Below are 14,530 nucleotides of genomic sequence, written 5' to 3'. Positions count from 1 at the left end.
GGAGGAATGAGGGAGGAACATCATCCTTTGCCTTCATAAGAACTGGCATGTCTGATGTTGGTTGTAACTGCAGTCCTCAGGAATATGTGTGTACTGAGTGTTCCAGCATAACAGTACACAAAACCCTTTGGCTATTAGCTTTATGTTCACAGAGCAAATGTAGACTTGTGGTAGTACCATCATCTCTACATGAATTAAAATAGTATTTTTTAACGATATAGTTCATCCTAAAATAGATGTGCACAAAAATGGAAGAAAAATTTCAGAGATGAAACATCAGATACAGCCTGTAATATAAGATTAATATTTCTCTAGTTGAGGTTGTAAACTTGTGAGGTTGTGAACTTGTAAAACTGGTACATGACTTGTAAAAGCCATGTATGTGACTTGTTAAAGTTGATAAAGTCCAAGTCTGCAGGACTGCAACATGTTAATTTGTTAGATTCAAATAGTTTTCTGTGAAAGTTGGAATTAAGAACAATTCAGTGCCTACATATACTACAACAATAGGGTAAGATAATGGGATCTAGCTTTCACAGACTGAATTTTCATATGTCAAAAATTGATCACTTATTTCCTGGAGTTCTGGTGCACAATACTTACGCATGCAGAATGTTAGAAAGCACTGGGGGGAAAAAAAAAAGCCATCTTGAAAATTGTAATTTTCAAAATTTTTGGCCTGAGAAAAATGTAATTTATGGGACAGAATACTGTAATTGTTGTGATAACCCTAGATTCAATAATATCATGAAAGGAACTATGTCACTGATGAGACTGTGTACCACAAAATGGCACAGCATATGCTGTTGTCTTGGTCTTTAATATATAGTGTTTTACATCTGTCTTGTCCTCGTAAGTATAAGGCAGAGAAATACAACATATATTTCTAAAGTTAGATGTAAACTTGATTTATACGAGAGGAAAGGAAAAAGGTACATAACTTGGTAGTTAAAACCTTTTTGACATAATGAGTACTGATGGACGAGGGCAAAAAACCCTCTTTAGTTTCTCCTCATCTCTGCAGTAGTACTGTATATTCCCATTGCTAAGGTACCCTCTTTTGGTCTTTATAATTAGCATTACTGAATGTTCTTGTGGAATTAAAAAATACAAGAAACATTTGGAAAGTAAAAGGACATTTTTCCATTTAAGACATGTTAGCAACACCTTTTACGTTTGTTGCTACTCCAGCAGAGTTCTGTGAAACGAAAGAACTTCAGGTAGGTTTGTGTTGATGACAGGTAGACACTGAACACTTCAATGTGGAAAGCTGCCTCCTCTGATGATTCCTTATCCAGAAGGTAGACTACATGTAGTTTTTCCACAACATGAAAAATATTTTTTCTTGATAAACAGGTTGAATTACATTGCATGTATTATCAAAAGAATTGCCTGTCAATATGCTTGTCAGACCTGGGAATCGGCTGCCTAGTTACACTTCCATTTTCATGTGCTCCCGTCAGTACCCAGTACTTACCAAAGAAATCTGATAGTGCAAACTCATTGAAACTTGGTCATGTTAGAGCATGAATGAGGGAACTAGTGGATGAGGCATCAGGTGGATTCACACCTACATTTCAAGAAGACCCTTTTTAAAAAGACCCCATGGTCACCCTTTTTATGGAAAAAAACAACTTCTGTTTTTTTTTTTAAGATTTTTTGATTGAAGGCTTTATCCATCCTTCACTAAGCAAAAGAATTCAACCTATAGCTATGCAGAGATTTCTTTTAATTTTTTTTTTTCTGTACCAATTGATTCAAAGTTGTTCTAGAAGTGTATTTTGACAAATCTTTAAAATATCAGCTGATAATGAGGAGTATTCTGGAAGAACTTTTTGATTTAAATTTTTAATTTGATTTAAAGGATCACATTTGTGCCAGCTAAGAATATATTTCAGTATCTAGATTTTAATATCACTGACATTATGGTTAAAATGTGAAAAATGCCTACTTCTGTTATGATGTAGTTTGTCTGTGTTGCCATGGCCGTTCATATGTTCTTACTCTGGCTTTTTTAATGCCAAGCATCTTTTTATGTAAAGATTCACTGATCAGTTATATATTGGTTGTTTGAAGTTCTTGGTTGTGTAACTTGCTTGGAATCGACCTTTTTAGGTGCTTTTGGAAACCTTTCTTCAAACATTTTATTTCCTGCTTTTTATTTTTTATTTTTTTCTAAACTGTTTTAAGGAGGAAGGGAACACTAGGAGAACAAAAGCCATTTTAATTATATGAACCATGAAAGCATGTATATATCTTTTTACATCTGAATACACTATGGTTTTGAAACTTACTCCATCCCAACCAATAACAATGCTTAATTAAGATGAAAAAGAAATAAAGCTATATGGTTACCACATGGTAACCTATGTAATATATACCTACGTACTGCGGACTGCGATTTAACCTTGAGATAGCTGAACTAGCTTTGAAATAACTGGCTCTGTTAACAATATTAATTATTGTATATTTAAACATATTTGAACTCAAATATAGTCTTGATTAAGAAGAAGCAATGTTAATTGTACTGTGGGTGGATATTTATTCATGACCTTCTACCCAAAACAAACAAAAAGAAAAACAATTCCTAGATCTAATTAACATTGTCTGGCAGGACAATGGGCAGTGTTTTCTGAAAATAAACTGTGCTAGCTATATGTGCACTATATCCATGCAAGGTAGTTTTTATATCTGGCTTTAGAAATAAGGGATTTAGGTGTTAAAGGCTGAGAAACAAATGAATAAGTCCTTTCTTCTCTGGCACACAGAGAATTTCCTGAGCAGCTGACTGTTCTGAAGTGACTTCATTGTGTGGTACACACAGAGAGAAAAATAAGACGTGGTATTGTTTGTTGTGAAACTATAACATAGATGTAGGCTTTTTGACATCTGATTCATTTCAGATCTCACAATACTTTGAAGTTGGGATTATCTGTTGATTGGTCAGCCTACTATGCATTTGGGTATGCAGTATAATTTGGTGAATTCAATCCTAACGTAGCACCAACTACTTACTGTCAGATTTCTGGTGATTTTGTCATAAGAATTCTTATCAACACTTATAAAAGTTTTAGTAGTTGAAATTATTGTGTATAAAATGTATGTGGTTAAATTTTGTACTATATTCTGATAAAAAGATACCTGTCTTTTTATGCTTGTATTTAAATTCTGATATATGAGACAGTTCCCATGAGACAGTATCACAGTCATTTTACAAAGGGTACTGAAATAAGAATTGTGCAAGTGTTAAAAACTTTTCTTTTTCCAGTGTTGTAAAACAATGTCAAAGCACTGTTTGTTGATAAAAAGGCCAATTGATAACTAACATAAAAATGTGTATACATATATAAAGTTACAACATTGCTGTAAATAATATTAACAATGTTAAAATAGTGCATCTAATTAGGCCAAATAATGACTTGCTTGGTAAGTTAAGATTTTTTTTGATGCATTAATAAATGGCAATTGTCTAGCCTGTTAGTGCTAATTAGCATACTTTTTATTTTTTATCAGAGAATGGAAATTTGGAAAAAAAAAAAGTTGAAATAAAAGTTGTGTTTAATCCTCTAATTATTGGCTTTCAGTGAAGGCTGGCAAAAATTGTGATTAGCTCAGTTCCAACTTCCTCATTATTTTGTTCTATCCTTTCCCACTTTCACATATGTCACAAACTGAAGAGTCTGCAAGGTTCCTGTCATTAGACCTGTCATTGTGATTAACACGGAAGGGCAGTGACCAGGGAAGGCTGATAGAGGAGTCACTGTCTTAGAGGAGTCCAGAGCAGAATCATAAATGAAGTTGCTCCAAGGGAAGTGCACTATGATGAGGTTCACCTAGCTGTGGTAGTAAATAAAAACCTTGGAAAGCACCAGTGGGATAGATTTAAGCTCTGTAAGATGTAAAGAAATAGGGTGATTACTTCATGATGAACCATAAGCTAGGACCTCTTGCCCTTAGTTAATTGTGCAGATTCCTGTCTGAGACAATCTTGTGCACATATTTTTGGGAAGAGTGGAATTGCTTTCTTGGCTCATATACAAACCTTTTCTGGAGTCAGGAATGACTCTGCAAAGGACAAAAATATACAAGTGCCCCAAGGTCCTCATTGTTGATATAATCTTCTGCACCGTGCTTCCTGCGAAGAGTTTCACTTTGAACCCATTCTTGAAAATTATTTCTTTGCTGCTGCTAAGGTTGTGGCCTGGAAACTGGAAAGTGTGCCTATCTCTGGCTAGGCAAGCAGAGGTATATATAATATTTTATACTGTGGCTGAAGGCAAGAAACAGTTAACAAAAAAGAACAAAAATATTGAGTAAACTTTTTGAAGACAATATCCAATCACAAAAGTATATAGGAGTATGCTTGTTCATCTGTCAGGAGGATTAATGATGAATTTAAGTTTTTCTTCAAAAGGCTTTTCTTGCAGAGTTTTGGATGGCTCTGTCATGTGTAGTTACCATCAGTCTTTAAAAGATTTGTTTTTTAAAGATAACTTGCTCACAAGCTTGAGGAATTGCTTCAAGCAGCTACTATTGACTACCGAAAAGTCATTGTTTAAGTTAAAATAGCTGCATAAAATATTTTGAAACTTGCGTGGAGAAAACAACAACAACAAACAAACAAACGAATACCTAAAGCAGTAAACAAAGCAGTACAACTCCTGTATATGTCACTGCTGCTTTTAGAGTTGAAATTGTGAGAGGATGCTTTACAAGAGAAAATATTTTCAAGTTCTGAGGCTCATAAAAGCTGTAAGAAAATTTTATCTGGCTTTGGAGACATGACGTTCTAAAAGTGTGCAGGTACAAACATTTTGGTCTAGCTTAATTCTGTATTTGGTAAAACCATTCTTAACAGTAATTAATTACTTGGGATGTATGTTAGCTTTATGTTTGGACTTGTTCATATACAGGGCTAAATCTTGAGTAATATAAGATTTTGAGTTGTCTTCATGTTGTATAATATAAGCAAGGACAAACTATACTGGCGTTTATTTTAAAATGTTATGGAGTCGTGATTCCAGCATGAAGCCGTTGTACTGCAGTTTATTAAAAATAAGTCTGTATGTGGAAGAAATGTTTTAATCTTTGTTTTTTTAACAATGGGCACAATAGGATAAAAGAACTATTTACAATGGTGTGATGAGGAAAGGGAAAACATTTATACAAACTGTCATAAAACTTTCTGACTTAAGACTGGAATTCTATAGTTTATGACATTGAAATACTGGCCCAATAAGGTGAACAGAAGTTTTCTACTGTTTGCTAGAGTCAGTGGATTTTGTATCAATATGTAGGCTAAAAGCTTTGTTCTGTCATTTTTATACTGTTAGAGAATTCTGTCAAAAATAAATGTTGCATTTTGGGAGTCAAAATGTACCCAGTACATTTACTATGAATAATAACAGGCAAAAGAGAAATCACTGCATTAGAGACTTCTGAAGAAGAGTATATATCAGTAAAATAGATATTCTAGGATTAATTTGAATGATATTAGTCTCTCCATAATCGTGATATTGCATAACCAAAAGCATATATTTTTAAATAAGTAACCTAATTAATAAGATGAATACCGCCTGTCAAAATCAGTAGAAAAACAAACTATAGCACATGGAATTTCTGTTATGTTTCTGTATTCTTTCTCTTTATAGAGGAAGTTTTTTTACCTTCAACTTGTGCCAAAAATTTGTAGACATGATCTACAGTGTCTGCATGGAATTTTCAGTTTGGAAATACTGAATTATTGTTACTTAGATAACCCAGTCTCATGCTAAGAAATTTAGTCTGAACACATGATGCAATAGCTGTGCTTTTTTCAAGCAATATGTTTCCTTCTTACATTTATTTTAGTTTCTTAACCTGACTATTGGTATCAGTTAATGAGATACCTGGAAACTTTGTCTGCAATTATAAAGAGATTTAAAAAGCCAATCCGCAGTATGGCTACTTTGCTTAACAAGAACCACTTTGAGTGAACTCCAGGTTAATATGTTAAGCATACAGCGTATGGTTTAATTTTTTTTCAAGATGAGTGTATTTTAGTATGTTTTTGAAAGAGAAAAACTTGCATCCGTCTTTCAGCTACAAACTTATTCTTCCATATCCCTCTAAAGAACAGAAAAGGTAAACATTTGTGATAAACAATCATACATAGTATTTTTCTTTAACTTATCCTAAACATGCCTCTTGCTAACATGAATGCCTTTTTTTTACCAACCTAGCCAGAAAAACAGCAACTGACAATGTTACTTTAGTTTTTATATTTTCTTTGAACTGTATTATTTCAACGAAAGCTGATTACAGAAAAGGGAGAGAAAATCATTTTCATTTCAAATGAACTTGGTTTAGAGGAAATAAAGCCTTATGCTGAAAGTGTGTTGGATAATACTCTTTTGGCTAAGGAAAGTGCTTGTTACTAAAAAGAAACCTCACAAGACAGAAAATGCACTTGATTTAACTTGGAAAGCTGAACTAAGCCTTTCTGTTTCCTATTTGTCTTTTATTCATTGCAGCATGCCTGCACATGCTTTCTAAAGGGAAAGCTGTGAAGGGATTAAAGCTTTTTTTTTTTTTTTCCTTCCTCTTGGTGGAAACATTTCTATTACTTATGTAACAAAAATAGGGCATACAATCCTAAAGTGTTGCTTTTTTTTCTTTAGTCTTCTGCTCCAGAAACAGATGGTTTGAAAATGGACAATCTTCCTATTTTTTTTTTTAATTTGTTTGTCTTGTTCTGTTTTTAAAGTGTATTAGGTAGCCATCAAGTATTTTTAAGAAGGTGTCCCTTTCTTTTATTTCAAATTTCAGACATGGGATGTAGAACTGGAGAGATCTGCAGAGTCATGGGCTGAAACCTGCCTATGGGAGCATGGACCTGCAAGCCTTCTTCCGTCAATTGGACAGAATCTGGGGGCACACTGGGGAAGGTAGTTTAAGACACTGTTTAATAGTATATTATCACTTTTTTGAAATCTAACAAAATGTGCTTGTTACTTTAAGGAAGAATTATAGACTTTACAGCTGTTTAGTGATCTAATAGACTACTGCTGGCTTTCATAGGTACAGGCCTCCAACGTTTCATGTCCAAGCGTGGTATGATGAAGTGAGAGATTTCACGTATCCACATCCTCATGAGTGCAACCCATATTGTCCTTACAAATGCTCTGGTCCTGTTTGTACACATTACACACAGGTATGTAGGTGGGTTTGGGTTTTGTCAGCTATGGAAAAGAACAGTCAAGACCTCCAGTTAGGTGACTGTATGACACAGGAAAACAGGAGAGGGGCTTGTTTTTATGAGACTCCATAGTTAAAAGCATTGGGTACTGGTGACATAGAGTAGAGTTGTGGAAGAAATGTAACATCTGTACAACATAGTTATCAGTTCCTTAACAGGATCGAGGAAAAATCTCACAATACTCAGTACTGAGTGTGTCTGCTCAGTGTGCTTTGTATAATCTCATCTCTGTGCCGGCTGGCATGTTGGTACTCCTTTCTGGAATTTGTTGAAGAAACAGCATGTTTAAAAAGAAGAAAAAATTTCCTCATTGAATTTGTCAAGTCAAACAACAGTTAAGCAGTTATAACATGTTGCTTGTACTTCAGCAGGATTTTGAAATCGCATAAGTACTAATTTATTTGGTACTTCTTAAGTCTATGTATATAACCTGGATTTTTTTTCTGTGGGGAGCCGGTCATGTTTTCAGTGAATGGGAAATACATAATCTTCAGATTATCATAGAATGGCTTGAGTTGGAAGGGACCTTAAAGATCATCCAGTTCCAACCCCCCTGCCATAGGCAGGGATGCCACCCACTAGATCAGGTTTGCCAGGGCCTCATCCAGCCTGGTCTTGGTCTTATACTAAAACTCATATAAAATAATAAAACATTTGATATGTTATTAAAAACATTCAAAATGATTATTTTAAAAGATTTTTTTTCTGTTTGTTTACTATCATAATTGACCACTGTGTCAAATTTTAAGACAGAACTACCTCCATATTCTTAATTACCATTTCTGTAAAAATAACTATAATTACACTACTCTATCACGTGCAAGACCTACAATACATAGATATACTTCTTTGTGTTACTATTTCTTCACAGTCCCTATCCCTTTCAACTTCTAAAGTTCTGAAGGAATTACACAGTTGGCTTCTCTTGTATTAATTAGTTTAGCACCTGTTGTATTTGTCTACTTTAAACATCCCCACCTTTGTCTTTCAGATTATTTTGGGATCTGCAATTAAAATTGTCTAAATGGATGAATAAAGGAGCACAGCCACATTAGATTGCAATGACATGAAAGCATGTTTATTTAAAATCTGTGACTTGAATCATTTCGATGTATGAGTTGTTCTGTGAATAGCTTTATGTTGCATTCTCTCACTGCTGACAAGTACCTATTCTGTCAGTCCAAGCAATCCAGATCCTTTTGGATTCTTAGGTTTTAGTGAGAACTCAGGACACAGTGAGGACACAGGAACCTGACATCTTGTACTGCAATGTTTTCTATTTTTTTTAATTCCAAGAATTATTTCTTCAGATAATGTGTTGTAAACATTTGCTGCCATTTCAAATACATGTTTAGAGCATTTATACATATATATATATATATTTTAAAATGAGAGCCGTATCTCTTGTATCAATGTAAAACTTCTCTTTCTAATAGGGATAGAACCTAGTGGATTTTTGTCAGTTTTAATTAGGTTGCTAAGACTTTTATAACAGAGGGGAATAGATATAGCATTGCTTCTGTTTTGAGTTCTGTATGTTGAAGTTTGGAGATAGTTTTAGTTTCATGTTAATTAGTTTTGGTTTTCACATACATTTCTCTTTTCTTTTCCATAGGTTGTTTGGGCAACAAGTAGCAGAATAGGTTGTGCAATTAATTTGTGTCATAACATGAACATCTGGGGACAGATTTGGCCAAAAGCAGTCTATCTTGTATGCAATTATTCTCCTAAGTAAGTTGGGCTGACACCCATAAATATCTTGGGGGGGGGGGGGGGGGGCAGTGAATACTTTATGATAATCCAGGAAATAATCTAAAAGGAAATCAGTTGAGTTTTCTATTTTTTTTTTGTACTTTTACTAAATAGAGCTTTGTTCCCAAGGCAGCCTTGGCTGCACAAATACTCTTGTGATTTTGTAGGACTTCAAATTTGTGGCCTGTCTTTTAGCATACAACATCAGAGATCTTCACTGTATTGTGATAATGATCTGTAAAAGAAATGTATCTCCCCATCGTGACCTTAAAGAATGTAAGTAAATGGTTAATATCCTATAGGATATTCCATTTAGGAGAGTGGAGCTTGTTCTCATGTAAAGGAGGAATTTAGTCTTACAATGCTATGTCAATATAAAATAATCTTATAGCAGTTTACGGCAGTACTTCTGATATTTTTGTGTACTTTTAAATGACATTGTGTTTGATTTATCAGAACAATACTATGGTATAAGTGAATGCTGGATTTCATAATTTATTTTTTCACATGATGTTTAATATTAATGCATTAATTCATTATAGCATGTTTTTCTAATTTTTTGTTTCCTTTTGTTTAAAGGGGTAACTGGTGGGGTCATGCTCCATATAAACCTGGCCGACCCTGTTCTGCATGTCCTCCTAGTTTTGGAGGAGGTTGCAGAGAAAATCTTTGTTACAGAGGTATGTACTATTTCAACAGTTAAAATTATAATTGGAATGTAACCTTTTGCTTTCTTGCCTCATTATGCTGTAACATAGTGAAACAGAATATATTATGCATGTACCCAAACACAGGATAGGGACCTACTTTACTGTGATAAATGAGATCATGTACTATGTGATGTGCGAAGCTGAGTGTCACAGGAGGGAGTGGAGTATACTGAATTCCTGCTAATTTAAGTCCTGACTGAGGTCTTTTAGTACACAAAGATACAGACTTCAGCTGTATGTTTTTTATTGGTCTTTCTGTAAATTATAGTGAAAGTTATGCGGTGATTTGTTAAAGGGAAACAGTAGCTCAGTGACATAGCCATATGCATTACTGTAAGAAAAATCAAGAACAAGACAAGAAGACGTTAATAATTAAACGAAATGACAGCTAGGTTGATTGTTAACTTCTCAAAATTTTCAAAATGTTATTTGTATTTTATAGCATTGAACATAACATATTATGAAACTGCTATTTCTTTTTTTACTCTGTATGCATGTAGCCTAGCTGTTTCTGTTAATAACTTTTGAAAGTTACTCACCTATTCATATGTACAAAAAAGAAACAACCAGTGTTTCCAAGTACATTCCTTACGTTTCTTGTTTAAGTAAGAAATGTAGGTTACTGATGAGTATTTCAAAATTAATAACATTATGTATCAGTAAAAGGGCCTCATTTTCAGCTGTCAATTTTTTTTTTTTTTACCAAATCGGATTCTTTAATTACAAGCTATCTACGAACCTGGTAGAACTCTTTCAACATCTAATAAGAATATCACCTTTAACCTCTTAGTTTCCTGATAGCATAAAAAAAGATACTAAAAAAGGAGCATTAGGAGCATTTTCCTACTAGAGAAATTTCTCCTGCTAGAGAAATTCTAGCTTTTTTCAGCATCAGAAAGATAATTGAGTTGTATTATGAAGCTTGATCTCTTCTTGTTATGAAACAATGGAAACTTTTCCTTGCTTTCCTATTTATATTCAACCACCATTTTATGAAAACAAAGCCATGTTACCAAAACATGGTAAGGGGGTTGCATTCCACAAACACTGAGTTATTTAATCTGAGAAATCTTCTTTGATTTTCTGAAACAGAGGATTCAGAAAGGCCTTATTCTCCCCATGAACCAGAAGAGGAAACCAATGAGATTGAACAGCAACGGTCCAAAGCCCAGGATGCAACAGCACAAAGCCGGCCAAGAACTCATTCACCTTCAGGCTCTACAGGCAGTGATGACAGTGAGAAAAATGAAGTAATAAGCACACAGCAAATGTGTAAGGAATTTACCTGATTTTCAAGTAGTCAACAAATTTGAATTATGTAGCATGAAATTCATTCTAGTGAAATTGCTTTTTGCTTGTTTTAGCTCAGATTGTTTCATGTGAAGTACGTCTAAGAGACCAGTGCAAAGGAACAACTTGCAATAGGTAAGGTAAATTTTACAATTGTCATTACACTACAGTTTTGTTACAGATTATTATTATTATTATTAGGAAAGGCCATATTTATGTGTGACCTGGAATATTTCCCCTTTTTGTAATCCCAGGGTCTAAGGCCAAATTGTGTTTTATTTTCTTAGGTATGAATGTCCTGCTGGCTGTTTGGATAGCAAAGCCAAGGTTATTGGAAGTGTACATTATGAAATGGTAAACATTTTAAAATCAGATTTTGTACAAATAGAATGTATTTTCCATTAGAATGCTAATTAAAATTGTATTAAGAATGGATTAAAATTGTATTAAGAATGGATGGCAGGGCGGTTGGAATTAGATGATCTTTAAGGACCCTTCCAAGCCAAACCATTCTCTGATTGTTTGATTTTTGAAGACCATAAACATTTGATGTAGGTTTTTATTTAAGGTAACATCAAACTATGTTTGCATCTGCTATTCTGCATGTATTGTCTATATGTACTTCATATGCCTTACACATGCACAGAAATAAAATTTGCATGTCCAGATGTTAAGGTGCAACTGAAGGACAAATACAGCAATTTGTGAGTACACTCATATGAACTGTTTCAGTAAGACAGTTCTACTTGTGTAAGTTTAATGCCTAGCTGAAAACATATAATTTACCATGTAGAACTGTAAAACAGTATAGGAAAAAAGCAGATACTGTGAAAAATTATACTGTAAATGAGTATATTTTATCTCTGAATAAGGCAAAGGGATGTTCTCTTTATTTGAAATAACACCTAAATAGTCTATTAAGTTTGTTGTCTATCTACCAAGTTATTAATGATACATTGTAATTAAAAACTGGATTTTTCATATTGAGTTACAATGGAAAATAGTGATTTTTGTCTGACATGGAACTGCTTTTCACACTGTTTTTCAGCAATCCAGTATTTGTAAAGCTGCCATACATTATGGCATCCTAGACAATGAAGGTGGTTGGGTTGATGTCACTAGGCAAGGAAGGAAAAATTACTTTATCAAATCTTATAGAAATGGCATTCAGTCACTTGGGTAAGTTTCCTTAAAATTAAAATGTATGGAAAGGTTTTGTTATTTCATACAAAATATATCACAGTAATAATATTTTGTTCATACTTCTATCATAAAAGGACATGTGGAAATACATGTATTGTATCCATTACGAAATTTTAGCAAGTATTTAATGGTGTACAGAAAAGTGTCACAATAATAATTTGTAAATGTATGGATTTACTGTAAAAAAAAAAGTAGTACACACTGACATTAAACTAGATTATTTTAAATGTTTTTACATGTATTATATTTGTTATTACAAAGCTGGTAATACAACCAGTGTTGGCCCATGTACACAATAATGTATGACAGCTAACAAGGCAGTAATCTCCCAAGTTTGTGTTTGGAAGTGACCCTCTTGTACTGTGCAAAGAAACAATATGAAAGAAGCAAAAATATATCTCTGCATACATTTTTGATAGTTTCATTACAATTCCATAATATACTTACGATATTTTGCACAAAACTTTGCTCAATTTCTGCATTGGCCAATAATAGAACAATACTGCATGCTGTGGAAACTTAATTTGGACTTTGTACTACACTGTTCAGGTATTTGTCCAGAGACTTGTCAGTGAGTATTTGGATCTATTTTCACATACATGCTGAAAGCAAAACCAGAAAAGAAGTACATAGAAGTGGAGTCTATCTGCTTGACTGCTACCATGCATAATTATCCGTTGATAACTATAACGTATGTTGGAATCTACGATATTATTAATATCTGCAAACTACACTTCACAATATCTTTATGTATTCTGGAGAGTTCTACATTGCTGTCTGTAGTTAGCGTATGTGTAATAGTAGTGTACGTGCAAGATGGTGTGAGTAATACCATACTGAAAGAAAACAGAATTTTGTTGAATGATGTATTTTGTTTGTGTAAGAGTAACCATTAGAGGCTCTGCTGTGTCTGTGTCTCTCTGTTCTGTGCAAACCGATTTCACATGCTGTAAAACCTGTTATAATTTCTCTTGTCAGCAGATTTATGTAATTCAGAATAGAAGGAAACACTGGCTAGGTAGACTAAGTTCAGTGGCCTAGAATTTGGGTTACCTAGAAAGTACTGTTTAAGGCATTGACATTAATTGATTAATTAATTAATTTTTAATTAATGTGTTTCTTTGGGTCATCAGATTATTTGATTGAGGTTTAAATTACCCCTCCTTAAAATGAAGATACGATTTTCTCTTTTTAAAATCCTTTGAGACAAAGAGATAAGCAAATAAGTACTGATGGATTAGGAGTCAACTTTCTTACAAAAGTAGTGGTAATTAAACTACAGAAATTTTTCAAAGTGAAAGGAATTGATTTCCCATCGCTTGAAATCTCTATTTCTGTGCCATTTGAGACAAAGCCATACAAGTGTCTGGTCTACAGCGCGTGTTTGGCACTATCCTCTGAGTATCAGAACACAGGAGTGAGGTATCCAAACTCATTTTTGTTTACTGTGGGCACAGATAATAATTGTATTACAGCTGAACAGTAATGTCTAATTTGGTTTTAGTTTTGTGATTGAGGTGTTGGGGAAAAAAATGTGTTAGAGGCCTTATGGATTAAATACAGTTAAAGGACCAAGCCTATACCTTCTCTTCAACAAGTACGTTTCAGCAAACTTCTGCTGCTGTGTAGCACTATAGTACATAATTCTTCATTAATGTCCATATAATATTTAGGACTTCACATTTTAGAGTGATGAAAATATTGTGTTCCAACATCAGCTTAGTAAGCCAGTCTATAAATTATAGTTTTGGGGATAAATAAAGATTTACCGAAGTTTCAGTACTAGTAAATGACTCTTCTATAAGGTTGTAGTGTGAATTCTTTATTTCTTGATTGCTCAGACTTTAAGGTGCTTTTACTACAAAACATTTACTACAAAAGGCCAGTGTTACTGTACTAGTCTATATCTATACTTAGCAGATGAAACCTTCAAACAAAAAGACAAGGAATACCTTGCAGCTACCTGACTCTCACCAACATTTTTAGATGGAGCCTTGCATAAACTACACATCTATTCAAAGAACAGAGGAAGTGAAGTCAGTCTAATTTCTAGATCATATTCCAAAACATAAAAAGAGAGAAAATGGAATTTCAATGCAACATACAGTAAACTTCCTTATCTTCTCCTTTGACTTATTGATTGCTTTGACTTATTGATTGCTAATGCAGATTTTCTTATCTGTTTTATCACCATAGTGTAAGATAACTTTAACAATATCTCTACTGTCTAAGCCACAATAGAACAGAGTGAACTATTCTCACATCAGTGTTTGACAGTGCTAGGGCAACAGAAGAATGAGCTAACTTGGTGAGAACAAATTGGAAGGCAATAAATGAA

At 33.8% G+C, this 14,530-nt stretch overlaps 1 protein-coding gene across 3 annotated transcripts in view; it reads left to right on the top strand.

Moving 5' to 3' along the window:
* CRISPLD1 (cysteine rich secretory protein LCCL domain containing 1) overlaps nucleotides 1-14,530 on the top strand; it is a 43,511-nt gene that overhangs the window by 15,269 nt on the left and 13,712 nt on the right. For all 3 annotated transcript variants that reach the window (XM_083823850.1, XM_083823849.1, XM_083823851.1), the window contains 8 exons: nucleotides 6,808-6,926; nucleotides 7,060-7,192; nucleotides 8,853-8,968; nucleotides 9,569-9,669; nucleotides 10,792-10,971; nucleotides 11,064-11,124; nucleotides 11,277-11,343; nucleotides 12,038-12,168. In XM_083823850.1, coding sequence (XP_083679976.1) covers nucleotides 6,808-6,926; nucleotides 7,060-7,192; nucleotides 8,853-8,968; nucleotides 9,569-9,669; nucleotides 10,792-10,971; nucleotides 11,064-11,124; nucleotides 11,277-11,343; nucleotides 12,038-12,168 — 908 coding nt within the window. The remainder of the gene's footprint in view (nucleotides 1-6,807; nucleotides 6,927-7,059; nucleotides 7,193-8,852; nucleotides 8,969-9,568; nucleotides 9,670-10,791; nucleotides 10,972-11,063; nucleotides 11,125-11,276; nucleotides 11,344-12,037; nucleotides 12,169-14,530) is intronic.

The sequence above is a fragment of the Anser anser genome (genome assembly GCF_964211835.1).
Source record: "Anser anser genome assembly, chromosome: 2".
Classification (NCBI taxonomy): domain Eukaryota; kingdom Metazoa; phylum Chordata; class Aves; order Anseriformes; family Anatidae; genus Anser; species Anser anser.
This window is presented reverse-complemented; position numbering and strand designations above follow the sequence as displayed.